At 53.5% G+C, this 27,700-nt stretch overlaps 2 protein-coding genes and 1 pseudogene across 2 annotated transcripts in view; 1 reads left to right on the top strand and 2 right to left on the bottom strand.

The window, feature by feature from the left end:
• LOC146421112 (uncharacterized) overlaps positions 1-27,700 on the bottom strand; it is a 382,384-nt gene that overhangs the window by 42,777 nt on the left and 311,907 nt on the right. Inside the window, exons 7-9 of the mRNA XM_085047575.1 lie at positions 24,460-24,466; positions 17,541-17,794; positions 17,382-17,456 (exon numbers count right to left, since the gene is read on the bottom strand). Of these exons, the coding sequence (XP_084903701.1) occupies positions 17,382-17,456; positions 17,541-17,794; positions 24,460-24,466 (336 nt within the window). The remainder of the gene's footprint in view (positions 1-17,381; positions 17,457-17,540; positions 17,795-24,459; positions 24,467-27,700) is intronic.
• Positions 1,608-4,015, bottom strand: LOC146421115 (serine/threonine-protein kinase pim-1-like; annotated as a pseudogene).
• Positions 6,124-27,700, top strand: part of LOC146421116 (uncharacterized) — a 248,287-nt gene continuing 226,710 nt past the window's right edge. Inside the window, exon 1 of the mRNA XM_085047633.1 lies at positions 6,124-6,203. The gene's annotated coding sequence lies outside the window, so the exon portion shown is untranslated. The remainder of the gene's footprint in view (positions 6,204-27,700) is intronic.

Consider the following 27,700-nt stretch of genomic DNA (forward strand, 5'->3'; position numbering starts at 1 on the left):
GCCAGCAGAAGCAGTGGCTGAAGCAGCAGGTGCTGACAGTGCCCCAAGCCCCGGGGCCAGCGGGAAGGGAGCTGCTTCACATGAAAACCAGGAGCAAAGGACATTTCTTTTTAGGACAGGTTTCCTGGTTTAAGGAAAAAAAAAAAGAGATAAAAAAAGAAAAAAGCCTAGATGAAATATGAAAGATAAAACCAAAACTCAGGTGTGTAGTGTAAAATCTTCTGTAACTTTGGATTAAGAGGTAACTGATCGTTTGTAAAAGAGTACTCAGTTATTTACTTTGTCAATGTGCCAACAGCATGGATCTATCTTACTGACCTCAGCAGCCTTTTCTTAATAGATTCTGGGCTTTGTTTCCAATATTAAGTTATTTTAAATTGTGGTTGAAGCAATAGGAAATTGATTGTGCCCTGACAGCTCCAAGCAGGACTCGGAATCCAGATTCTGCTGATCCCCATCCCATTAAGAAAATGTCCTTCCTTCTCACCCTGCGAACGAGCTGTGCATTCCCTTTGAAATTGTCAGTGGTTTCTTAAAAATGCAAAGTCCCACTTACAGCTTTTTGCTCTGGTTTGGAAGTGGAGAAGGGCAATTCTTCATCCATCAACTCCAGACTGCACTGCCTTAGGAACAACAGCCCAGTCGCCAGGTTTGGCTCACTTGTGGCACTTCTAGAGGAGGAAGAAAGTGTAATTGCACAATTCCAACCCAAAAGGAATGAAGAGTGGGACAGACAAAACATCCTGTGGACATACAGGCGTTCAGCTGGGACTGTGGAGTGTTGGGGTTCTTGCCAATTGCATGTGTATCCCTCACTGCAATCTCTGGGCCTGCAGGAGAGTCTCACTCACCTGCACAAGCAGAAAGCTCCGTTGGTGTGCTCAGAACAGGCTCGTCTGATGCAGAGCTGTCAGAGCAATGGGAGGGCAGAGCAGGCCCAGCCGTGCCCAGGGCTGAGCCCCAGCAGAGCCCTGGCAGAGCCCAGAGCAGCCTCAGCATCCGCAGAGCCCTGCTGGAAGGAGAGAAACCAGAAACTGCCCGTCAGCTGAAGGCTCCTGTCCCCCTTGTCCCAACTGCCTGCAGTGCCCAGGCCATGCTGGCTGAGCTCAGAGCTGTGCCCAAACCTCCCCATCATTGCTGCCTCTGGGAGGAGAGCAGGAGGGCAGGACATGTGCCCAGCCTCCAGCAAGCCATGGCAGATCCACCTCCTCAGCAGATGCCCAGAGCCAAAGAGCAGCTTGGCAGATGATTGAAGAAGTTGTTGCATCCATCCCAGCAAAAGAGGAAAACTTTTTGGGCCCAGCCAGGCTGTGCAATGCACAGATGTGGGAGCATCCCCTGGCTTTGAACTCACCTGTAAATCAGGTGTGGAGTGTGTCTTTGAAGAAAGTGCCACAGTCAAAGCTGATCATCTTCAGCTTGCTGGGCCACCAGGTCAAGGAAGAGGTTGTCAATCCTTGAAGTCCTCCTTGGTGTCTCCAACTGAAGCTCCACCTGGTGCAGCATCTCCAGGGGCTCCTGCTCCTTCCCTGGGGGCCACACCAGGCTGTCAGTGTTCTGCCCAGGGCCCCAGCCAACAATGCACCAGGACAAGATGTGTGGAGCTGTTACCCGCCAGGCCCCTGGATCAAACTGTGCATGTGGATCTCTCCCATCTTCTAGGGCAGATGAACATCCTGCATCCAAGGATCCTTGAAGAGGTCCTCCAGCGATGGCCTGTCCAAGGGTTGCATGGACAAACACCTCTTAATAACATCTTGGCACTCTGAGGAGAGAAACCAGAAACTGCCAGTCAGTTGGAGAAGGGTCCTGTCCACTTTTCCCTCCCCGTTCCTCTGCCCAGGCCATGCTGGGTGTGCTAGAACTGTGCCTAAACTTCCCCAGGCATTCTCTGTTTTGGAGGAGAGCAGGAGAGCTGGACATGTGCCTCCTCCTCAGCAGCTGCCAGAGCAGGATGCTCATGAGCCTGCTGCTCTCTCCCAGCACTGGTATTCCCCCTGTGCCACAGAGATGAGGATCCACCTTGAGAGAGCCGTCGTGGGAACAAGATCCGCCCCCAGATGATCTCCTGGCCCCTCCTGAATGGGTGCTTCCCGACGACCAGGTGGTACAGCAGGAGGCCCAGGGTCCAGATCGTTGCTGCCCCACCGTTGTAGAATTTGAGGTGGATCCACTCTGGTGGGCTGTAGGACAGGGTTCCTATGGAATACAGATGGAGTTCATCAGGGGATGCTGCTGCTCCCAGAGCCTCACCCCACATCCCTGGGCATGCAGGGGCTGCACCAGTGGCACAAAGGGTGACCTGCTGCCCTCTCGCCAGCACCTGTGACTCGTGTACAAACTTGGGGTTGGAAAAGAAGCCACTGGTGTTGGAATGAGGGAGCAGAAGCCCTGGGGAGGTCCAACCACGACACGCAAAATAAAACCATTCCCAGAGGTGGGAAAAACTGCTCTCATCCCTCTCTGCATTGCCCCCAGAAAACAATTACAAGCCAAGGCAAACAAGGGGAGTGGAGCAGTCCAAGACCTTCCTCACCTGCCTACCAAACTGGCTGGGGCATGGGGTCTGACACCCCTCACTGCTACACTCATTGGGGTTTTGTCAGACTGACTGCCCCAGCCCCAGCCCTGCCAAGGGCAGAGTGGGTGGTGAAGGTGGTCAACAGGGCTGCAAGCTCCCCCTTCGACCCCCACCCAAAAGCAACTTGGCTGAAGAGTTAATCCCATGCCTGGCAGCTACAGGAGAAGCCCTGGTGCTACACCCAGGCTGGACCATGAGATGCCCAGGAGCATCCCCTGGGAAGGCTCACCTGCAAATTGGGTGTAGGCTGTGTCTTGGAGGAAGGCGCCACAGCCAAAATCGATGAGTTTCAGCTGCATGGTGTCCAGGTCGAGCAGGATGTTCTCGGGCTTGATGTCCCTGTGCAGCACCCCGCAGCTGGTGCAGTGCCGCACGGCCTCCAGCACCTGCCGGAACATCCCCCGTGCCTCCTCCTCCGGCAGGAACCTCCGCTCCGCCAGGAAATCCCAGAGGTCCTGACAGCGCTCCGGACGCTCCAGCACCAACAGGTAGTCGTCGGGGAGCTCAACCCACTCCAGGAGCTGGATGACACCAGCACAGCCAGTGGACACCTTGTGCAGCAGCACGATCTCCAGGGGCGCACGGGTGCCATCGGGCTGCGGGAGGAACACGATGCCATCAGTGGGGCTGAGGCCATGCCATGGCTCTGGGACCCCTCACCCAGCCCGGGATGCTCTGCGCCCCCCGCTCACCCCACGCCCGCTCTACCTCCCTCGAGGCGTCCTGGCAGCTCCCACCCTGCCGGGCCCCGGCTTATCTCCGCCCGGCACGGCCCGGGTTCTGCCGCTGGCCCCGCTCACTCACCAACTCGCCCCAATGATGGATGCGGTTCCGCGGTACACATTTGATGGCTACCTGCGAGCAAGAGAGAGCAGCGGGCTCAGTTCGCCGCCCGCCCTGCCGAGCCCCACCCTCCTCCTCCTTCTCCTCCTCCTCCTCCTCCTCCGCCCGCCGCCAGCCCCGCCACTCACCGGGGCGCCGTCCGCTAGCCGCGTCCCCGCGTAGACTCTGCCGAACCCGCCTGTGCCCAGCAGCGCACCCAGCCGGTACCGCTCCTGCAGGGCCTCCTGCGCCTTCCCTGCGGGCGACACGCGGCCGTCACCGCTCGGCCCGGGGCCACACACGGCCCCCGACCGCCTCTGCACCGCCCCGGGCCGGGCATGCCCCTCTGAACGGGGCACGGGCGGCTCGGGGCCGGCGGCCGGACTGCCGAGCGGCGGAGCTCGGGCCGGGGAAGGCGCAGCGGAGGCGGCGGGAGCGGCCGCGCCGTGTGTGTCCTCCTCGGGCCCCGGGAAGAGCCGGGGCCGCCGCCGGGTTTGGGGCCGGGGCTGCCGGGGCCGCCGCCGGGACCGCCGCCCGCACAGGCGGAGCCAGGGACAGGCGATGCTGCCCCAGCCGTGGCCACTGAGGCCCGCCCAGCAGCGCCACAGCCATGCCGGCGACAGCCGGGCGGAGCCGAGAGCGCGGCGGGCCGCCCGGGGGCGGGAAGGGGGCAGCCCCGGCCGGGGCAGGGGGCGGGCCGGGCGCATGGCCCCGCCCGGCAGGGGGAGAGGGAGCCCGCGAAAGGGAGGGGACACAGGGAAAGGGACACCGGGAGAGGAGGCGGGACAGGGGGAGAGGGTGAGAACGCCAGGAGAAAGGGACGGAGAGGGTCCTCGAAACTCTTCTGTCGCTGAAGCTGCGCCGCTGCCGCCGCTGCCGCCGCTGCAACTGAAGCTCCGGGGCCGTTAGTCCGAATCTCCGTTTGTCCGAGTGGCCGTTTGTCCGAGTGGCCGTTTGTCCGTTCCCCGCTCGCCCCCGCGGTCCCCACGGCCGAGCCCCGCGCGCCCCCGGGGGCAGCCCCTGAGTCTGTCCAAACACGGGAACTTTGCCGTGTTCAGCCCACATCCAGAGGCTTGACTGCTGCACAGTGGCACAGCAATCCCCTTGGCTGCTCTGTGCATTGTCCCTGCTGAGGGTCAAACACTAGCAGAGCACATTCCCTGTCTCTAGAATTCATACCTGACCCAAGCACTGCACTTGTGTCTCCAGCATTGCTTTCCAAGCAGAACAGGGAAAGACAAACTGTGTGTAACTCATGGTATTTCAGAGAGTCTAAAACATGCTAAGTCATAGATCTTCGAGGTGAGACCCATTTGCAGTTAATGGCATGGAGAAGTAGTGCAACATGGAAAAGGGGAACATAGAAATAAATAGAGGAAAACATCTCAGATTGTTTCTTTGCATTTTCATTTCACTTCTGGAAAGGTGTTTCAGTTTTCCAGGAATCTTCTCCACAGTCCTGTTTGCTCTTTTCAAGAACCTTTCCTGGAGGGAGTGAATTGCAGGGATTATTGGGCTGAGCTGGCCCTGGCCGGGTGCCCAGTGCCACCAAAGCCACTCTGTCACTCTCCTCACAGGTGCAGGACACAGAACCCAGGAGGAAAGGCTCGTGTGCTGGGATAAGGGCAGGGAGAGGTCACTCACTGGTCACTGTCAGGGGCACAACAGACACAAGCTAGGGAAATTAATGGAATTCATTTCCAAGCAAATCACAGTATGAGAAGGAGAACTAAAACAAACCCTAACAAAACAGTTTCCCCACCGCTTCCTCCTTCCCAGGCTCCCAGCCTCCACCTGCAGTCCCTGCTCTGCTCTCTCTGCAATTGGAAATTTGTCACCAGCCACAAACTTTGCTTTAGCCTCATCTCGGGATCCCTTCCTGGAGAGGAAGAACTTTCTCCAGCAGAGATTTGGAGTGTGACAGCCTTTGAGGCTCAGGGTGTTTCTCCTGCAGCTCCTTGTAGGTCTCCTCTTCCCTAGCTGGGTCTCTTGCACCACAGAATTCTGCCAGCTGCAGCTTTACAACCATCAGCTCAAGGTCTGGATGTTCCTGAACAATTTGCTCGAGGTCCTCGATGCATCCAATCCATCCTTCTTGTCTTCCCCCTTTGCATGGAGCCAGTGGATCTGCTGGCCCCTGGCCAGGGCCTGGCAGAGCAGGTGGAACCTGGGTCCTGCTGCAGGAGCTGGGGGAGCTCCAGGACTCGCTCTGGCCGCTGGGGCAGCCACAACACAAGCCGTTCCCAGCCGGGAGCCGAGGGCTCCGTGTGGCTCTGCAGGACCTTGTCCCTGGGGCTCGTCTGGATCAGCGCGGGCAGCTGGGCTGCACTTGGCTTCCTTTGTGTCCCTGCTTCCCCTGGGACAGCAGCTGCCCAGCGCCGAGGGGACAGCAATGGCCCCGGGGCAGTTTGGGGTGAGGTTCAGTGTCTGTGCCTGGCATAAATCCCAAATCCTTGCCGAAGGAGCAGAGAGTGCTGACAGAGCACAGGATGCTCTGCTGAGCACGGGATGGACCAGGGGGGATGTGAGACAAAGCGGGGATGGGAGGCAGAAATAAAAGGAAGAAGAGGAGCGGGCAGGAGAGGAGGAGGAGAGACAGAGGAGGAGGAAGAGCGGGTGGGGAGGAGGGACGGAGGAGGGGAAGCGGGAGGAAGAGGAGGGATAAAGGGGGAAGAACGGGGAAGAAGAGGAGGGGAGGAGCAGCACGAGAAGCAGGAGAAGGAATGACCACGTGTGTCTATTGTTCTTTGTGTCCGCAGCCCTCAGCCCGGGAGCATCGCCCCCCCGGGACATCCCGCAGGTGAGCGGGCAGGGGGAGCTCGGCCCAAATATCTTGGGCGGTGCCTGCGGTTCTTTTTGGGGGGGGAGATTTTTGGACCTTGCAGGACTCCAGAACCGAGCGCCAAATATCTTTGGTTGCTCCTGGGAGAGTTGGGTGGGTGGTGGGGGGAGGGGACTGGGGCGGATGTTTGGATCTTGCAGGACTCCAAATGAGAGTCGCAAATGCCCCTTGGGGGAATATGGAGGAGTCCCCTAGACGAGAGTTTTTCAGGGGTCCCGGTGGCGGCTGCCGGGAGAGATGGGATGGGATGGGATGGGATGGGATGGGATGGGATGGGATGGGATGGGATGGGATGAGGCCTGGTAAGGGTGGGATATGGATTGGGTTGTGGGATGAAGTCTGGGGGAGGGGGATGGGGGGAATGGGGCCTGGGATGAGGCAGCCGAAAGTTGGGGGTGATGAAGCCGGGGGGACCCCACTCCTTAGGGGCTTGCGGGGTATCCGGCAGCTGTGAGGGAGTTTTGGGGTACCCCTGATCCTCCGGGGGTGGCACTGGCAGCGGGGGGACACGTGGCTCCGGCACCTCTGGACCCCACCTGCGCTCCCCCTCGCCCCCAGCGCCCCCGGGAGCGGAATTTGGGGAGGGGGGAGGTGGGGGGCGCCCAGGCCGGGCCCCCCTTGCTGTCCCGGCAACTGGGGGCCGAGTGCGGGGGGAGCCCCGCGGGCATTGCCCGGCCCTGCCCGGCACGGCTGATGCCGCCCGCCCGCGCTGCGCACTGCTCCGGACTGGTGCTGCCAGTGCCGCGCGGGGCGGGGCCGCTTTGGGGACCCCCCAGGGCAGAGCGCTTTGGGCTGCTTTGGGGCTCTGGGCACCTGCAAAACCGGCGCTGGGCACGGCAAGAGCGTGTGGGGGCAGCTGGGGCCCTACTGGTGGCACTGGTGGCGCTGAGAGTCCCCCCGGCCGCGGGGTGAGCGGGGGGCGCGGTGAGAAGGGGGGCTGGGAGCCCAAATGGAGCGAAATGGGGATTGGGACCCCCAGAGTGGGCAGGAGGGGCCTGGAACCCCCAAAACCAGTCATAGGGGAGGGGGGGTTGGGGATTGAGGGGACGATGGTGAAAGGGGGAGAAGTGGGGAGGAAAAGAGGGGGCTGGGACCCCAAAGAGAGCGGGAGGGGGATGGGACACCCAAATGGAGTTGGGAGGGGTCTGTGGATTGGGAGAAGGATGGGAAGGGGGAGGAGAGGGGAGGGAAAGGTGGGGTTGGCACGGAAGCAGGGCAGTTCCATGGGGGTCCAGCCCTGTCCCCCAGCACTGGATCCCCAGAGCAATTCCCTGGGGCTCTGGGGGAGGTGGATCTGCACTGGGGGTCCCCAAGCCCCCTGTCCATCCCTGGGGCTGATCGGGGGGTTCCCCCCACCCAGCAGCCAGTGCTGCAGCAGCCGTGGGTCAGAGGAGGGAGGGGAAAGGGGTTCTGGGGTGGGAGCAGAGGAGGAGCAGGAGGAAGAGGAGGGAGAGAGGAGGAGCAGGAAAAGGAGGAGCAGGAGAACCATGAGGTTTCACCACCCACTGTGTCTGCAGCACCCCTGGCTCTGGGATCATTGCCCCCCCTGCATTCCACAGGTCACCAGGGAGGGGAAGCTCACCCCAAAGCTATCGGGGGTCTTTGGGAGGGTGTTAGTTTTTGAGGGATGTTTGGAACTTGCAGATTCTGGAAGTGAGCGCCAGATATCTTTGCATGTCCCGGGCTGGGATATTTTGGGCTAAAGGGGAGGTTTGGATCTTGCAGGACTCCAAGGCTGAGCCATAAATGCACCTTTGGTGGAATATTGGTGGATCCGTTTGGGAATTTCCTGCTATCAGCAGGACAGGCCAATCGTTTTGGGGATCTGTGAGAGAGCCCAGGGCGGTGGAACGCAACACTCTCAGAGTGCAGAGAGCAGAGAGGGGCAATACCGGAGCTGTGGGACCCCTGGCAGCCTGGAGGGGTGGGGGAGGCTGGAGATGAGGCAGGGCTGGGACACTGTGACACTGAAAGGGGCCATGGGGAGAGGGGGAAGCCCTGAGTGCCTGGAGTGGGGGGAGCCTGAAGAGGGGGACCCTGGGAGCCCTTGGAGCCAAAGCACAGTCAGGGAAGAAGGGACCCCTGGGAGCTCCAAAACCCCACAGCATCCCTAATCAGGACCCAGGAGAAGGGGATCCCCAGGACCCATGGGAGCCCCAGCAGCTTTGAGAAGGGGGAACCCCAGAACCCCATAGAGAGGAGACTGGAAAGGGGGAACTCCTGGGAGGCTTTTTCTGAACTCATTCTTATTTTAGGAGGAATTTATAGACACAAGACACCCGGTGACTTCTAGAGATAGACTTGGGCAGGAGAAACCCCCAGCCCAAGGCATTCACACCTTTTTTTCTCCCAGACGAGGATTTTCGTTTCCCAAAACTTGGCCAGATGGAGGAGGATGCTTTGAGGAAGAGGAAGATGCCCCAGGACAGCCAGGCAGGTGAGGAGGAAGTCACTGCCCCTTTTCCTGATCTCTTCTCCTCCATCTCCCAGCCCAGCATCACCCCTGGCTGCAGGACAACCCTGCTGCTGACTCTGTCTGGTAGGGATGGATTGGGGGATCTCTTTCCCCTTCCCTCTGGCATGGAGGCAAATCCCAAATCCTCTCCTTGTCCTTTTTGCCCCAGACAATGAGCTGAGTAGAGAGACCAGGGAGGACAAATCCTTAGAGCAGAACCTCATGGAAGAGGCCACTTTGAGCAGCTCTGTGACCCAGGAATCCAACCAGGAGGAAAAGCCCCAGAGATGCTGCACAAGGAGAGGCTGCAAACCCAGCCCAGGGAGCTCTGAAGAGCAAAGACCCACCCTGTGCCAGGAAGTTGGCAAGAGCTTCTGCTGAAGTTCGGAGGTGGAGATTCCTGAGAAGCTTCATGAGACCAAGAAGCCCTACAAGTGTGGGGAATGTGAGAAGAGCTTCAGAAAGATCTCCCACCTTATGGACCACCAGCGGATCCACACAGGGGAGAGACCCTATGAATGTGGGGAATGTGGGAAGAGCTTCAGCCAGAGCTCAAACCTGTTCAATCACAAGAGGATCCACACTGGGGAGAGGCCCTACGAGTGTTCTGAGTGTGGGAAGAAGTTTCAGAGGAGCTCCAATCTCCTCAGTCATCAGCAGATTCACACAGAGGAGAGGCCCTTCCGCTGCCCTGAGTGCAGGAAAGGCTTCAAGCACAACTCCACCCTCATCAGACACCGGCGCATCCACACTGGGGAGAGACCCTATGAGTGTGGGGAATGTGGGAAGAGCTTCAGCTACAGCTCTAACTTGACCAAACACCGATGGAGGCACCGGTAAGGGAAGCCCTGCGAGTGTCCCGAGTGTGGGAAGAGCTTAATGCACTGCTCCGTATTCCTCCCCCATCAGAGGACCCTCATTGGGAAGAGCCCTGGTGACCCACACTCCCAGTGACCCAGTGTTGTGGTTTGATCCTGGCCAAATGCCAGGCACCTACGAAATCTGCTTTCTCTTCTCTCCCCTGCTGCAGCTGTGCAGAGGGGAGGGAAAAAAAAACCCTAACACACACACACACACACACACACACACACAGACACATAGGGCTCATGAGTTGAGATAATGAAGTGGGCAGGATGCACTGAAGGGTAAAACAGGCTGAGAACTTAAAGTTGCAAAGTGATTTATTGGTATCCTAACCCTAAACAGAGTCAGAGGAGGCAAATGAGAAGTAAAAATAAGCTCTTAATACACTGTTTCTCTGCTCACCCCCCTCCCTCTTTCCCACCAATAGCACAGGGGGTTGTGGCAGGCAGGGTATGGGTTTTTTGGTCAGTCCATGACCAAAATTTCTTCTGCTGTTCAGGGAGAGGAGTCCTCTACTTAGCCATGGGTCCCACCCACTGGAGACAGTCCTCTGCAAACTTCTTTGCCATGGGTCCAATCTCTCGAGCAGCAGCCGCTGGAATCTGCTGCCCCATGAGTTCTTGTCCACAGGGTTCAGAGCTCTGAGCCCAGGCCAGGCTGTTTCCATCCCAAGGAACAAGGCCTTTCCCTGCACTGGGACTCCCACTGGATCACAGCTTCCTCCAGGCATCCACCTGCTCCTCTAGCGTGAGCACCTCCCCACGGGCTGTGGGTGGATCTCTGCACCCCTCGTGGACCCCATGGGCTGCAGGGGGACAACCTGCTTCACCATGGTCCTCACCACAGCCAGCAGAGGATTTTCAGCTCTGGTGCCTGGAGCACCTCCTCCCCCACCTTCTCCACTGACCTTGGTGTCTCCATGTTGTTTTCCCTCACATATTCTCACCTCCTCCTCATCCTCTGTCTAAAAAGCAGTGCTTGCTCACATTGTTTTGATTTCTTCTTAAATATGACATCACAGAGGTGTAACCAACATCTCTAATTGACCCAGACTTGGCCAGCAGCATGTCCATCATCTTCAGAGCCATCAGAGATTGGCTCTGCTGGACATGGTGAAAACGTCTAGAACATTCACACCGGACACACAGGAGCCATTTTTGTGCCCCTCCCCACCCACTAGCAAAAACTGGGCTAAGCAAAACCAACTCATGAGCACAGGGGTGAGTTTTCTCCCAACCCTTCAGCCACTTCTTCAGGCCTACCACAACAGCTTTTGAAGGGTTTGAGTTTCCCCTAGATGCTAAAGATAGCTTGCTGATGTTCTGGGCTAAGCAAAACTAACATACTCAGGTTGGGAAGGCACATGGCTGGTGGCTTCCATGTCCTGATTCCCTGTGGCCACCTGGACAAACACAGGGGCAGGAACATCCATCTGGACTCAGACTGACATCCCAAATTCATAGGGAAGAGCTGATTTATTAATGTCACACCCTAAAAATTGTTACCTGCTGTGTAATTGTTTCTTCTGGTGGCATCAAGAAATGATGGATGATCTTGGAGGTCTTTTCCAACCTGAATAATTTCCTTCTTCACCTTGTCAGAGCAACCAAAGCTGAGGTAAAATAAAGGAATTAAACAAAGAGATCTAAAGCTGCACCATTTTACTGTAGGTTTGGGGGTGAATGTGGGGTTCAGGGGAATACCCATGAGGATTTAGATGTTCTGGGGCTGCCCAGGCTGGGGGACAGGACAACAGTCTCATAGTTGTGCTGGCAGAATGTGTCCACCTGAGCCCATCTGTTGTTCAGGAATTCTGGTTTTCTGTCCCAGTCCCTGGCCTGGGTCTCCCCATGTGGGGTGTGCCACCCAAAGTGCCCAAATCACTGCTGAATTGCCCGAGCTGCTCCCAGCTGTGGATGTTCCTGTCCACCAGCCTCTCCTGGTCAGTGCCATGGGGTGTGGGAGGGGATTTAGGGAATCCTGGGGGAATTGGGAGGGGCTTTTGTTGCTTTTGGGGGCATTTGTGGTGCTGAGAGGGAGTTTGGCAGGCTCTGTGAGAGAGGTTTGTGTGACTTGGAGAGCATTTGGGTGGGTTTAGGTGGAGATGGGAATGGGGTTATGGTGGCTCTTGGGCCCATTGATATTGCAGGGAGTGGTTTGGGAGCATCCTAGGAGGAGCTGTTGGGTGGTTTGAGGGGCTTGGGAGTGGCTCTGGGGGTGGGAGAGGTTTTTTAGTGGTCATGACAAACCCAGACCCCCAAAGCTGCCACCATATCTCACCCCCCAAGGTGCTGCTGGGGTTTGGGGGCTCCATGTTGGAGTTCATCCTCCTGGCTCTGCGGGAGAGGGTGAAGGGTGTCCAAAGGGGTCATGTGTGTCCCTGAGAGCATGTGTGACACCCCATCCCAGTGTCACCCCCCTTTTCCCTCCCCACAGGGCTCCTGACCCAGCTCCTGCTCCCCCCAGGAGGGAATTTGGGGAGGGGGCAGAGGGGGTGCACAGCCCCTGCTGGGGGATGACCCTGAGCCAGCGCCCTTTGTTTAGGACCAACCTGGGCTTGGGGCTGCAGGAGGAAGAGGCTGATGGGAAGCAGATCCTGCAGGTGGGACAGTGCTTGGGGTCAGGGCAAGGTCCTGCCCTGCACACCTGGCTCAGGTGTGACACTGCCCCGGGAAGGGAGTGGGACATTCCCATCCCCACGGATCAGGGCTGTGAGCAGCACTTGGAACACAGACATGGAAATACTGGGAGGAACTGGGAGCACACTAAGGGTGGGAATTATCCCCACCACCACCTTTCCAGGGCAGCCCTGGATCTGAGAAATGCTCCTTAGGCCTCAGCCTTGGCCCACAGCCCCTGGGCTCAGCTCCTCTGCAGCTGATCACAAACACTGTCTGCTCCCAGGCACTGCTGCTGTCCAACCAGCTCCTGCTTTCTTTAGGAGCAGCCTTGGGAACTGTTTTTCTCCCCTCAGTGGCACAACATCCCTGTTCTCACAGTGTCAGAGAAAGCTGTGGATCAGAAGTGCAACCGGGATGGAACATTGCTGTGACTAAAGCCCATCTCTTGGGGCCCTATCAACAGGGCTCCAAAAGGAGCCCCTTGGAGCTCTCCTGGAGCAGTGAGCTCCCTCTGAGTGGGGCCTCTCCGAGCCGGGAACTCTCCCGTTTGCTGCACTCGGGGCATCCCCGAACAACGAGGGACCCTGGGCCCATCCCCCCACTCCTCCAGGCTCAACCCTTCGCCTGCTGGGGAGATGCAAAAGCATCCGCAGTGAGCATTTCCCTGCCCTCCAGGGCAATTTCTGACAGCTCCCTGGCACTGCCTGTGTCTGTCTGTGTGCACACACGTGTGCCTGTGCTCTGGAAATGGGGGAGAAATGCTGCTCTGGGAGGTGTTGAAGTGCCTTGGATATCTGAGTGAGTTAGGCCTGTAAGTGAGGTTCAGTCATAAGGTATGAGCTAAGTGAAATGCTGCTGAGGGCTGTTCTTTTGCTAAGTTGTTGAGTTTAAGGTGTAAGTTAAGGTTAATGTAGAAGTTAAGTTCTGTTAAGTTTGAGGGCTCTTAAGTTTTTAGACCATATTCCTTTTATCCTTGCCCTCACTGTCCTTTGGTCACACACACCTAAACGCACACACACACACGCAGAGCTCCAATTCTCAGATAATTTCTGGTTTGATTGACTGGATTTCCTTGCTCTTGTTGTTGATTTTTTCCCTTGGTGTGCCTGAACTGTGCAGTCAGGAGCAGAGTGACTCTTGCCAAGGAACTTCGTTGTGCTGTCGTAATTAATATTAAAGCTGGTTTTTGCTGATCCCTTGCTGGGGATTTTTTAATTGCTCTCAAGCCCTCGTTCGTAAGAGAGTGAAGGAGCCCTGGGCCAGGCTCTCACCCTGGGGACACAGGGACACTGCTGGGGGGTCCCTGTCTCCCTGTCCCACCCCCCAGGGCCCTGTCCCCCCTGTCCCCATGTCAGGCTCTGGGGGTCGTTCTCATGGAACATCCTGTGGGGGAGGCTGTGGCACTGGGGGGCAGGGGGGACCTGGGGGGACAGGGGACCCTGCTGTGCACGAGCAGCGTTGGACTTGTCTGGGGGAACTGTGAGGGGGGCTGGGGCAGAGTGACCTCCCCAGTGACCTCACACAGCTACCCTTTGATGTCACACAGCCACCCTGTGATATCACAGCCTATTCTGTGATGTCACACAGCCTACTCCATGATGTTACACATCCACCCTGTGATGTCAAAGAGTCACCCTGTGTTGTCACACCCCCCTCTGTGATGTCACACAGCCTTTGCTATGATCACATAATGCTGCCCTGTGATGTCACAGCCCATTCCATGATGCCACAACCCTCTCTATGATGTCTCACAGCCATTCCATGATGTCACAGGCCCCTTTGTGATGTCACATCACCCCCCTGTGGTGTCACACAGTCCACTCTGTGCCCTCACAGCCTGCTGTATGAGTTCATACAGCCACACTGTGATGTCACAGCTTGCTCTTTGATGTCACACAACCAACCAGTGATGCCACAGCCCACTCTATGATGTCACATATCACATCCTGCTCTGGGATGTCACATCCTGCTCTGTGGTGTAACAAGCAAGTCAGCAACGTGACACAGCCCACCCTGTGGTGTCATACAGCCACTCAATGATGTTACACTGCTCACTCTGTAACTGCACAGCTTGCTTATGTTATGAGGCCTCCAAACCCCATCTTGGGAGATTTTTGAGTCCTCTCCAAGTTTTTTGAGAAAGGAAAAATATTGGTCAAAATGCAAGGAAAATGGAGTGTCATTTTTTCCCAAAGTTTACAGTTACAGAAGAAGGGTCAATATGTTTAAGCTAAACGAGAGTGCATTTAGATTTGTTATAAGGAAGGAATATTTCCCAATGAGATTGTCACAAAACATCAACTGTTTCTCCAGAGAAGTTGATGCCCCATCCCAGCAATTGTCCAAGGACAGGAGCTTTGTGCAACCTGACACAGTGAAACCCCTCCTTTCCTCAAGGATGGAATTCCTGTTGTGTTGGTTCTCTGATGTGCTGGGTGACCTCACAAGACTCCTGGCCAGAATGTCAGCTGAGGGCCAAGCAGGCTGCTGCAGTGGCAGTGACCTCACAGCCATCACCATTGCAGCCATGTCCCCTGGGCCTGGCTCTCCCCATTCCATGAGCTCCTGTTCTGTCAGCAATGGTCTCCTGAGTTCCAACGAGGCCCCACAGTGTCACAGTGTCCCCTTCATTCCATCAGGTTCTGTAGTGTCACAATGGGTTCAATGTAGTGTCACCTGGGTTCCATGAGGCCCCACTGTGTCACAATGACACCTTGGTTCTATGAAGTGCCACAGAGTCATAATGGTCTCCCTTCATCTATGAGGCCCTGCAGTGTCACTTTGGTCTCCATGGTTCCATGTGGCCCCAAAATGTCACAATGATCTCTGTGATTCCATTGGGAACACAAAAGCTTTGCATAAACATTGAGCAACACCTGCTTAACACAGCTAGACCCATCTGTTTGTATTCAAAAGAGGGGTTAAAGGTGAGAATGGCACCATCAACTTCCATCTGCAACTGAGATCAAGGGAAAGGACAGGGACAGAGAATTCTCCTTCAAGATACAGAGAATTCTGCTTACAGAGATCACTTCTGGTCACATTGTCCCTGGTAGAAAGGTGACATCATCAGAGGCAGCCTGTACTGAGCATGTGGTTCCTGAGTGGGGTTTGTTGTTTAGGAAACCTGCTCAGGCTTTTCCATTCTTTCCTCACAAACAGGAAAACTCCTCCTGAGCCCGTGTGCAGACAGAGCCCTGAGGAGAGCAGGTGGGACATGGAGCAATGGGCTGGGACAGCCAGCTGCAGAGCTCAGGGGACAAGTTTGTGATGCAGGGAACAGGGATGTCAGTGCCAGGTGGGCAATGTCAGCCATGGTGAGGTTGGGGCTGAGGAGCAGGTTGTCCCAACAGGGTCAGCCCTCAAGGGGCTCATTCTCCTACATGCCCAGACCTCCTAAGGAGACATTCAGCATCAAAGTCACTTGGGGAATGCTTCTATCATGTGTTCTCGGAACAGAAATATAAAAAAATATTTCCTTGACGTTAAAGAAAAGTCATGGGTGCACTTTGAAAACTTCCTCCTTAAAAGAACACCAAACTGACTCCAATAGCTGTACAAGCCCTGAACACTTGAAGACGATGGAAGGCAGACAAAGAACTTTTGAGGGCTTTCTGTAGTTTAATGAACCCCAAGGTGGAGCTGAGTCTGTGACCCTCAGGGACTGAGAGAAGGTTGAAGAAGCTGCTCAAGGAGTCAGAAACAAAATTCCAAGTCCCTTGGAGCATCATTGGGCGCCACTGAAGGCAGGGACTGCCAAAGGCTCCCCAGGGACTCGTGAGAGCAGATCCTTGGGGCCAGGATTGCAGGGAGCCAAAGGCTCTGAGCAGGGAACTGGAATGCTGAGAGAAGCCTGGGTTGGTTGGAGGAAGCAGAAAGGCCAAGGCCTGAGCCCAGTGACCGGTTTGTGGGTGATTGTTGCTGTACTCCAGAATTGCCCTGGAAAAATCCCTGGGGAAGCCAAAGCAGGAGCAGCTGGGAAGGGCTGGCAATGCTGCTGCTGCTCCTGCTGGGAGCCCTGGCTAGGCCAGGCTGGCGCCCACTGCGCTGCGGCTCCTGCTGCTGCCAGAGCCGGGCGGGACTCGGGGACAGGGAATGGACACGGGGGGACAGCAAAGGCCGTGGGGCTGCAGTGATGTTGGTGCTCAGACCAGTGCCAGCACAGAGCTTTGGACATGAGGGGTCATGAGAGGCCATGCAAAGCCTCAGCCCTGGCAGGAGGGAGTCCTGCCATGTCTCCAGGGCAGGGCAGCTGTGATGTGCCACAAGTGCAGATGTGGTGCAGAGCAGGCTCAGAGCACCTCTGTGTGGGGATGAGACCCTTCCCCAACTCCAAACCACACCAAAACCACCATAAATAGGACTATGGGTCTTCAGAAGCCACTGGCAACTTGGAAGTGACTACAGCTCAATCCCACTGTGAGAAGGAAGGGAATCTTCCCAGTGAGCTGCCATACAGCCACTATTAACAATGGGTGGCATTTAGAAGTATAACACTAATAAGTAATACAACCAAATAATAGTAACAACAATAACAAGAAATCAACCCCCAAATGCCAACACACAGCACTACACCAAAAGGATGAACCTCCTTTTTCTTTATTGCCCCAAGGCTCATGAGAAATAATCATGTTATATAATACCCAAAAACCCACACAGGAACAAGTTCCACTCCCTTCATCACCCCAACCTTTGGCTGTCTCATTCCAGACCCTGCCCCACACTCCCAATCCCCACCCCAACCCATCACACCCCTCCTGGACATCAAGACCCCCTTCCCAAGCCCTATTTTCCCCTCCAATTCCCATCCCACCCATCCTGCCCCACCCAATGCCCATCTCACCCCACCAGAACTGCATCCCACTTGGCCCAATCCCTTCCAATGTCATCCCACCCTGAGGGGCTGTGGAATTGAGTCATTTTGGGCAGGGATTGAGCCGGTTTGGGGTAAGATTGAATACTTTCCAGTGGAATTGAGTGGTTTTGAGGCACTGGATGAACCCTCTTGGCTTTTCAAACACAAAATGGAGAAAGAAACTGTACCAAATACCCAGAAGCACCAAATCATCCAGAATAGCTCCTGAACACCAAACACCCCTCCCAAAGAGCAGTAAAACCATGAGGCTTTAGGTAATAAGGCTGGAGCAGAAGACAAAGCTCTTCCTGCAGTCAGGGCTTGTGCAGGGCTTCTCTTACTGGTGGCTCCGTTGGTGTTTGGTCAAGTGAGAGCTCTGGGTGAAGCCTTTTCCACACTCGGGACACTCATATGGTCTCTCCCCGGTGTGGATGCACCGGTGGATGATGAGGGTGGAGTTGAGCTTGAAGCCTTTCCCACAGTCAGGGCAGCGGAATGGCCTCTCCTGTGTGTGAATCCGCTCATGGAGGAGGAGATTGGAGCTGCTCTGAAACCTCTTCCCACACTTGGGACACTTGTAGGGCCTCTCCCCAGTATGGATCCTCTGGTGGCGGATCAGGTGCGAGCTGTCTCTGAAGCTCTTCCCACATTCCCCACACTCATATGGCCGTTCCCCAGTGTGGATCATCTGGTGGCGGATCAGGAGAGAGCTTGTCCTGAAGCTCTTCCCACATTCCAAGCACTTGTAGGGCTTCTCCCCAGTGGGAAGCTGCTCATGGGCCACCTGCTCATAGCTCTGGCTTGATTGCTGGCCAATTTCCTGGCACAGGGTGGGTCTTTTCTCCTCACAGCACCCTGGGCTTGGTTTGGAGCCTCTCCTTGTGTGGGATCTCCGGGGCTTTTCCTCCCCATTGGACTCCTGTGCCATGGAGCTGTTCAAATCAGCCTCTTCCATGAGGTTCTCCAGGGAAGATTTTTCCTCCATGGTCTCCATTCCCAGCTCATTGCCTGGGGGTGGAAACACGAGAGGATTTTAGATTTGCCTACATGCCAAAAGGAAAGGGGAAGGAGATTCGCCTCAGTCCATTCTTGGCAGGACAGTGTCAGCAGCAGGGTTGTCCTGCAGCCAGGGACGATGTTGGGCTGGAAGATGGAGAAAAAAAGAGGGGGAAAGGGGCAGTGACTTCCTCCTCACCTGCCTGGCTGTCCTGGGGCATCTTCCTCTTCCTCACAGCCTTCTCCTCCATCCAGCCAAGGTTTGGGAATGGGAAATCCTGGTTTGGAGGGGAAAAACAAGGTGTAAGCATGTATGTTAGGTTTGAAGGTCCTCCTGCTCGAGTCCATTTCTAGAAGTCACAGGGCATCTGGTGTCCATAAAAACCTCCAGAGCACTATGATTTTGAAAAAAAAAAAAAAAAACCAACAAAAAACCCCCAAAACAATCCCCGGAGTTCCTTTCTTTGGTCTCTCCACTTTGGAATTCTGGGGGTCCCTCCCATCCTGGCTGCTGGGGGTTCTGCATGTATTGGGCTTCCCACATCTAGATGGACCCCAGCCTCCCTTTGCTTTTGTGGGTCCTTGGAATCCCCAGATTTCTTCCTCTCCAGTCTCCCCACTTTGGGGTCATGCTGGTCCCTCTCCTCCAGGGTCCCCTCACTTAGGGATGCCAGGGGATTTTGGGTTTTCCATAGGTTGCTTCTCCCCTAAGTGCTTCAGGGTGTGGGTGTCCAAGGAGTCACCTCTCTCCCCCACCCCAGGCTTTTGAATTTTCCAGATGTCCTGGCATTTCCCCCTTCTCTGGGCTCCCCACTTCGGGGTCCTTGGGGTCACAGGGTTCCCCACCTCCAGACTCCCTCTCCTCCAGACTGCCAGCAGTCCCCCGGTCCTGGTATTGCCCTCTCTACCCTCCTCACTCTGGACATCCCAAGGTTCCTCCCATCTGGTTCTCCCTGGGGGTCCCACAGCCCCCTGGCTCTGGGCTGGAGGTGGCAGTGCTTGCTTTGGGAAACCCAACCCTCACTGCAAGGGGGGTCCTTGCATCCCTCTGCCCACCACTGGGGCTCTGCTGGCAGCCACCACCCAGAAACACCTCCCAGGGACACACCAACACCCCCCAAGGGATGTTTTTGGCACAGCTTGGAAGTAATTCATACTCCAAACATCCAAAACCACTGTGCTCATTTAAACTAAACGGTCAGGATAAATGAATCCCACTCAACTGCCCCAACAGACATTACAGGTCAGAGTAACAATTCACTAAGGAGATTACAACAAATGCAATGATACAGAGAAAACTGCTTTTAACCCACAAAGATTGAGTACAACCTGGCTGCCTGTAGGTCAGAGCGATGGTCGAGATCCTACCAAATGGTGGTCTTGTGGAAGTTCTGCTCCTCGTCTGGATCAGTTGAGTGGAAGTGGTGTCCCACATCCCCAAAGCCAGATTTTATACGCTCAGGTTCAGGTGGGAATGCTCAGTACCTCCACCTGGGCAGGGAGTCTGACAATGCAATGATGTCATCCTGTGAGTCATGGGATATTTGGGGAGCCTTTGATGGTCTAAATTGTCTCAGCTGCCCATTGTGCTGGTGCCATTGAGTCCACGATGGCCCATTAGCAGAGATGACCCCTCAGGCTGAATGGGACTGTGCTGGGGCTTCCCTGGAGGGAGTTATCACTGCTCAGTCATTGGTGTGAAGAAACAGAAAACTGCCTTTGCCTCACAGGGTTTGCCTCTTCTTCCTTATCTCATTTAACACCCAGCTGGTAGCCTGAGGGATCAGGGGTGCACTGGGCAGCTCCTGCAAACGACCTCTCATCAGCAGCTCATCAGAAAGGACCTAAGGGGAGTAGAATGACCACTTTGGTTACAGTTTAGCACTCTGTGGGTGTAACCAAAGTGCTAAACTGTAACCAGGACAGGCTGGCAGTGAGATTTCAGTGAGCGATATTTAAAATCTTTTTTAAAAGGGTGCTGAGGTCAGTAAGACGGATCCATGCCACCAGCATATTTAGAAAGTAAATCCTGACTTCTCTTTTTCAAAGAAAAAAAATCAGTTACCTCTTCATCTAAAGTTACAGAAGAATTTTCAATACACACTTGAGTTTTGTTTTTATCTTTCATATTTTATCTAATTTTTTTTCCTTTTCCCTTTTATTTTCTTGAAAGACAAAAATGAGTGTCCATTGCTCCTGGTTCTCATGTGGAGCAGCTCCCTTCCTGCTGGCTGAGCTGCTCAGGCAGAGCCCAGCAGCTCCTGGCCCCTGCAGGGCTGAGGCTTTTCCCTGTCGCTGTGCACAGACTGATGGAGCAGCACTGCTGAACATGGGGACACCCAGAGGGACCAGAAGAGCTGCCTTTGCTTCCCTTGAAGCTCCAAGGGCCAAACTCTGAGCAGACACGGCTGGAAGAGACTGGCAGGCTCCCTGTTTGCTGTGCTACCCACTTGTGAGGGGCTCAGCTTTGCGTGAGGCACAGTGAGAACAAGGGGCAGCTCCCTCCCAGCCCTGCAGCCAAGGGACCCCTCTGGCCCCAGGGCTTGGGGCACTGTCAGCACCTGCTGCTTCAGCCACTGCTTCTGCTGGCATTGAGAGCAACAACCAAACTGTGGCTGATCAACAGAACAGGTGATGTTGCAATATGAAACTAGCTAGCAGAAAATAGAAGAATTTCCAAAAGGGGGTAAAGGAAGCAGGAATTCATCCTTCCCCCCACTCTAACACATATTATTGTGCAAGTTTGTTTCAATATCATAAACAACTTTGAACACTCAAGTGTGTCCTCATCAGCTAAAAAGCTAAGTGTGTCCAGATGTGAGACAAGGAGCCACTAAAGCCACAGAAGCAAAAAGAACTGCTGAATACCCTTGCAACTGTGAGATCTACAGCCAGAGGCTCCTTTTATTTGAATAAAATTAACTCCAGACAAAGAGGAACACAAAAGAACAATATTAGACAATAAAATAAAGAGTTAATCCATTAAAAGCTGCAATGAAACACAAAAATTCCAAAATTAAACTAATTAAATAGTTTCCTTTTTTATATTCCCAGAACAGTGTTACCCACAGGGTTGTTCCTGGATCAGTCCCAGCTGTCATAGCAGAACCTTGTAATAATTGTATGCCTTCAGATGCAAGAGGGCAAGTAAGCCAGAAAGAAAAGAGTGGTACCCTTTTTAACACACACATATAAAAAAATGGCCACATTAGTAATTACCGTATAGACTTAAATCTAAATTTGGAAAATTGATATATACCCATATGTAAATCAGACCAAAATAATTGTCTTTAAAATGAAAAGGTTTCAAAAGTGATGGCTAAGTCTAACAAGGATAGCACTTTGTGTTTGCCGTGGAACAGAAGGAAATCCATCTGAAATTAATTACTGGAATCGGAAAATCTTTACATGTGTGACACTTCCAAATAATGAGTTTGAATGAGGCTGCCTGTCACACAATCTACTATTAATTGCCCCTCCTGGGGTCAATGTTCCCCAGCTGCTCCTCATCATCTTCTGATTCAGAAGTCATCTCTGCCTCTTTTTCCTGGTCCCTTGCTGGTCCCTTGCGTAACAGTCTCCTTTTTTCACTTACTTGCTTAGGTGTTTTTGAAGGAATGTGTTCCGCAATTAATTTATTGATGTTTCTCTTTCCTTCAAACTGTGGCTCCAGTTTAATCAAAAGCTGTTCCTCCTCTTTTGTCCACACTCTTTTGTGTGCTCCTCAGGCAGAGCTCTTTTTGGGGTGGGATGCAGCCATCCTTTCCTGCTTCATGGTGACAGGATGCATATGACTCTTGTGTTGACCAAGGCCAATCTTGGTCAAAAAATTCCTACCACAGACATGACAGATCCACCCCCCAGCTGGAGACCCCTTGCACTTGGGATAGTGACAAGCAACACTATGAAAGTTAGTGTTTTGCTTACCACACTTAGCACACTGAAACCAAACCCTGCTTTTCCCATGGGCTCTTTTCAGGTGTTCAGTCAAGCCCGACGCACGGCGCATCCGGGTCCCACAGCATGGACAGGCTGAATTTTTGTTGGGAATCATCACCATTTGGATGTCCTCTTGTGCTGAATCAGTGCTGTTTGCTGGTCCAGGGTGGGATGTGCTTGGTGTGCCACCCTTTGGTTCGTCACTGTTTCTTCTGCCACTGTTCTCTCTGGTGCTCTGGCGGCAGCTGTTTTTTCCCATGTTGTGTTTAGGTAGAAGATCTTCGTGTACCTCCAGCAGCCTGGCCAAATCCTTCCACAGCATGGGTAAAATGTACATTCTCATTAGTCAAACAAAACAATCCCAAGTTATAAAATTCCAATCTCACCAGCTCTGTTTCATTTCCCACCAAATCACGGAGGGGCAGATTGTGAATTTCTGGACATCAGGTCCAGCAATTTATCAGTCAGGGGGGTCAACCCCCATGCTTCTGAACACCAGGTCAACCCAGTCTAAAGGACTGGTCTGGCTGCCAGTCATTCCCTGGAATAAACATATCAACTGCCCCATTTTACAGCTCCAGAAAATTTTAGGCAAGATGAAGTTGGAGGGAGGATTCAGTCAGCAGAGGACCCCCTGACCACTTGCCCATCTTGCTCAGCACAAGCCCATGGCATAGGTTTAGAGTAAAAAGCTACAAAGCTCTTACCTTAGGCTTGTTTCACCCTCTGAACAATACTATTGGCTGGGGAATCCAAGAGTATTTTGCCAGTCTGTCCTGTTTGTCAACCAAGTTCCTGAATGCCTGCAGAAAGGTGTGAAGTCTCCCTGCTAAGAGCCACTCCCTGAGAGCCCTCTGCTCATGGCCCTCTGGCATTATATCACTCCTCTGATAATTGGCCCACAGTTACCCCTTCTTCAGGCAGCTCCCTGTGTCCCAGCTGTTCCTTGTCTGCCCCTGATTGATAACTCATCCCAGGTGCTTTCCCACACCCACAGCCAGTCCCCTGGGCTGAAAATCTTTTATCATTGATTTGTTTGGCTGTTTAGTATGGAATGTGTTCTTCAGTAAGTTTATTGATAATTTTGTTGCCCCTGAACTCTTCTCTGAAGGAACACTGACAGCATACACACAATCCCAGCGACTCCATAGGGACATCCCAGGAGTCTCCCATTTGCCAAACCACCTGCACAGAGATTGCAGTCTACAACAGGGTCTCAGGGGTGACATGCCACGTGTCTCCATGCTGCTAAGGAGCTGGCAGGTCACAGGCACTCACAGGGGCTCCATGGTGACATCCCTGCATTCTCCATCCTCCTAAAGGGCTGGGAAGTCACTGACAGTCACAGCTGCCCCCTGGGCATGTTCCAGCCATTTCCAGGCTGCCAAAGAGGCAAGAGATCACATGTTGGGGTTTGACCCTGACTAAAGGCCAAGCACCCCTGCTCTCTCTTGCCGCAGGCATGCAGGAGAGGGGAAAGGAAAAAATCCTGTTAAACACACACCAAATTCATGAGTTAAGTGAGATAGGACATTGACAAGGGGACGCATGGATGAAAAGGGCAAGCAGGCTTCAAACTTAAAGTTGCAAAGTGAGTTAATTACCTAACTGAGTCGGAGGAAAAATGAGTGGTAAAAATAAGAACCCTCTTAAGAACCCATTTTCTATTCACTCCCCTCCCTCCTACCAACCAACAGCTCGGGTAGGGGACAGGGTTTGGGGTATTTTCTTAGTCCATAGAGCAAATCCATAAACCTATTCATCACCACAATTCTTCTACTAAAAATACTATTTGTGTCTGCTCATTCTCTCTCTTTTAAGACAGTTTCTCTGCTCTCACCCCTTCCCTCTTAAGAAGCAGTTTCTCTGCTCACCCCCCTCCCTCTTTCCAACCAACAGCACAGGCAGGGACAGGGTAAGGGGTTTGTTCTCTGGTCAGTCTGTCGGGGAGACGAGTCTTCTACTCAGCCAAGGGGTCTCTCCCACGAGAGACGGTCCTCTGGGAACTTCATTGGCATGGGTCCAATCTCACGAGCAACATCCCACCCAAATTTCTTCTGCAACGTGAGTCCTCTGGTCCATAAGGGGCAGACTCTCCCGAGCTGAGGCCAGGCTGCTTCCACCCCAGGACCAAGGCCTTTCTCTCCCTTGCAAGGCCTTTACAGCTTTAACTCTTTATATGAGACTCCCACAGCTTCCTCTAGGCATCCACCAGCTCCTCTGGCATGGGCTGTGGGTGGATCTCTGCACCCCTGTGGACTCCATGGGCTGCAGGGCGACCACCTGCTCCCCCCATGGTCTTCACCACAGCTCATCTATGAATGTACTGAGGTAGCCCTGAATCCCCTCATCCAGACCATCAGGAGAGACAAGGAACCAGATCATCCTGGAGGATTCCAGGCATTCCATGGAGCCAGATTTCAGGCTTATGGCTGTTTCATCTCTGCGTGTCCCTGAGACCATGGGTGTCCTGATGGATCTGACTTTCTCCCTGACCCCAAATTCTCCTATTCTGGATGCTGTTCAGGGGTAAATGGGCTCCTCTGGCTGATTCCCATGACTGTGTGTGGTGTGATGATCCTGGCTGGATTCCTGGTGTCCCCCAAATGTGTCACATCCCTCTCCCCTCCACAGCTGGGTGGGGAAAAAATACAAGGAAAGGCTCCTGAGCTGGGATAAGGGCAGGAAGAGATCCTGTATGGATTCTGGGCAAAGGGGAGTCGACTGGGGGATACTAATTGGATTTATCCCCCGTCAGAATCAGAGCAGGAAAAATGAGAAGTAAAACAAATCCTAACCCACCTTTTCCCAATCCCTGCCTCCCTCCTAGGTCTCACTTTATTCCTGATTCTCTCCCCCCTCCCTCCCAGTGGCTCAGGGAGACAGGAATGGGGGTCATGGTCCACCCCAAAATTTCTCACAGAAGGTCTTGTTGAGTCACAAGGTGCAGAAAGTACCCTCAACACTCCCACATGATTTAGGGTAAAATAGAAATTATTAATTTAAAAGAACTAGAAGCTGGATAGTAATAATAATAATAATAACTTTTGAACTGATTTAGAGGGCCAGAGGTTGGATAATGATTTACTAAGATTTGCTTGCTGAAAACCACTTATTATTCACCTAATGATTTTGTGCCTACCTAGTATCGGGGAGGATAGAGAGAAGAGAGCCAAATAATTGAGAAAACCACTAAGTGTGACCAAGCTTCCCGCCCTTGGACTCCAGGACCGGTACAAGTTGGTTCTCAGGCTTGGACTTGGACCAAGAACCAAGGGAACATGTGCAAGGGAACAGGGTGAACAGTTCATCGTGAGGAAGACTATTGATTTTCCCATCATTAATTATTTGGGAGCCCTGCCCACAATTAATCTGAGACACTTTGCTTGCACGAGCATATTTAAATGAACTTAGAACTCATTATAATACGAAGCTGGGATAGGTAATGAATAGGTATAGGGGCTTTGTCTAACTTTATGCATATGTAACCTGTAACCTCATATAAACCTAGTGAAGTGCTGCTGACAGTGTGCATGCTTCTGGAGGGGCTACCGCCCATGCACCCCAGCTGGAATAAACACATACCTACTTTATAACTATCTGAGTTGTGGAGTCTATGCCATGCTTCACCCTCCTTTCTCTTCTGCCTCTCTTGGCCTGCTCTGTTTCTCTCACAGTGTCTCTCTTTAGCCAGGGCAGCTGCCAGCCAAAGACCCTCTGCTGATTTTGTTCCCAGTCCATGAGCTAAAACAACCATGGATGAAGTGATGAAGACTGGCAGTGAAATGTCATTGTAAGATTTTACTCCACTTGGCTTTTGGCTCCTCCTTCTGAGGAGCTTTGTCTTCAAGGGCAGAAACATCTTTTCCTTGCTGCAAACTGGAATTCCAGACCCTTGCAGTGTGTGCCATTGATCCCGGAGCAGAATTCCTGAGGCTCCCAGGGTGCTGGTCCTGCCGTGCCTCCAAAGGGAGCTGTGCAGGGCCAGGTGACAAGGTCCAGCAGCTGTGTTGGTTCTGCAATGTCACAGTGGTCCATTGGTTCCATGAGTTTCCATCCTGTCAGAAATGGACTCCTTGGTTCTCCAGTGTCACAATGGCTGCTTGGGTCCATGACGTTCCCCAGTGTCACAATGATCTTCTTGGCTCCCTGAGGCCCAGCAGTGTCACAATGGAATAATGGTTCCATGAGGTTCTGTAGTGTCACCATGGTCTCCTTGGATCCTCAGGGTCACAATGGACATTTAAGATCACATTTTATCACCATGTGTCCTTGATCCAATGACCTTCCTTACTGCCAAAAATGGTTCATTGGTTCCCATGATGCCCTCCTTTGTCCCAGTGGATATTTGGTTCTGTGAAGTTCTTCAGTGTCACAATGGTCTCGCTGCTTCCACAAGGCCCTGCAGTGTCACAATGCTCCACAGGTTCCATGAGCTCCTGTTCTGTCACCAATGGTCTCCTGAGTTCCAACGAGGCCCCACAGTGTCACAGTGACCCCTTCATTCCATGAGGTTCCGTAGTGTCACAATGGACTCTTGGGTTCCATGAGGCCCCACTGTGTCACAATGACCCCTTGATTCCATGAGTTCACAATGGCCCATTAGCAGAGATGACCCCTCAGGCTGGGTGGGACTGTGCTGGTGCTTCCTCAAAGGGAGTTATCACAGCTGAGTCATTGCCAAGATAGGCAGGCAGTAAAATTTCATTGCACTATCCTGCTCCACTTGGCTTTCAGTCTCACAAGAGCTCTGCCTTCAACGGCAGGAACATCTTTTCCTTGCTAGAAACTGGAATCCCAGCCCATTGCAGTGTCTGCCATGGTGAAGCACTGATAGACTCCACAACTCAGAAAGTTATGAAGTAGGTATGCTTTTATTCCAGCTGGGGTGCATGGGCAGCAGTCCCTCCAAAGGCATGCACACCATCAGCAGCTCTTCACTTGGTTTACATTAGGTTACATATGCATAAAGTTACACAATGCTTCTATACATACTCATTACCTATCCCAGCTTCGTATTATAATGAGTTCAAAGTTCATTTAAATATGCTCACACAAGCTCAGTGTCACAGATTAATTGTGGGCAAGGGTCCCGAAAATAAATGAGGGATAAAGTTAGCAGTCTTCCTCAGGATGAACTCTTCACCTTGGTTCCTTGCACATGACCCCTTGGTTCTTGGTCCAAGTCCAAACCTTAGAACTCACTTGAGCCAGTTCTGAGGTCTGAGAGCAGGATGTTCAGTCAAACTCAGTAATTTTTATCAATTATTTGGCTTTCCTTTCTATATCCTCCCTTTTACTGGGTAGGCAAAAATCATTAAGCAACTGATATATTGTTTTCAGCAAGCAGTTCTTAGTAAATCATTATCCAAACTCAGGCCACCTAAGTAAGTTCCAGAAGATTATTATTCAGCTTCTAGCCCCCCTAAATTAGTAACTTCTACCCCTGTAAATCCATGGATCCCAGAAGACAATTCCCGAGGCTCCCAGAGTCCTGGCTCTGCCGTGCATCCCAAGGGAGCTGTGCAGGGCCAGGTGACAAGGTCCAGCTGCTCTTTGGGCTCCCAGAGCATGCAGCAAAGTTTGCTTTGCTGAACATTTTCCAGCACATTCCCAGCTTGAAGCAGAAGGAAGAAGGAAAGGGAACCAAGTCCCTGAGGGATTCAAGGGATGATTGCGGCTGGAAGGAACTCTGCCAATGGATTACATAGCTGAAAGTCAAGTG

Source organism: Lichenostomus cassidix, unplaced genomic scaffold (genome assembly GCF_008360975.1).
Source record: "Lichenostomus cassidix isolate B80296 unplaced genomic scaffold, HeHo_3.0 HiC_scaffold_43, whole genome shotgun sequence".
Taxonomy (NCBI): Eukaryota; Metazoa; Chordata; class Aves; order Passeriformes; family Meliphagidae; genus Lichenostomus; species Lichenostomus cassidix.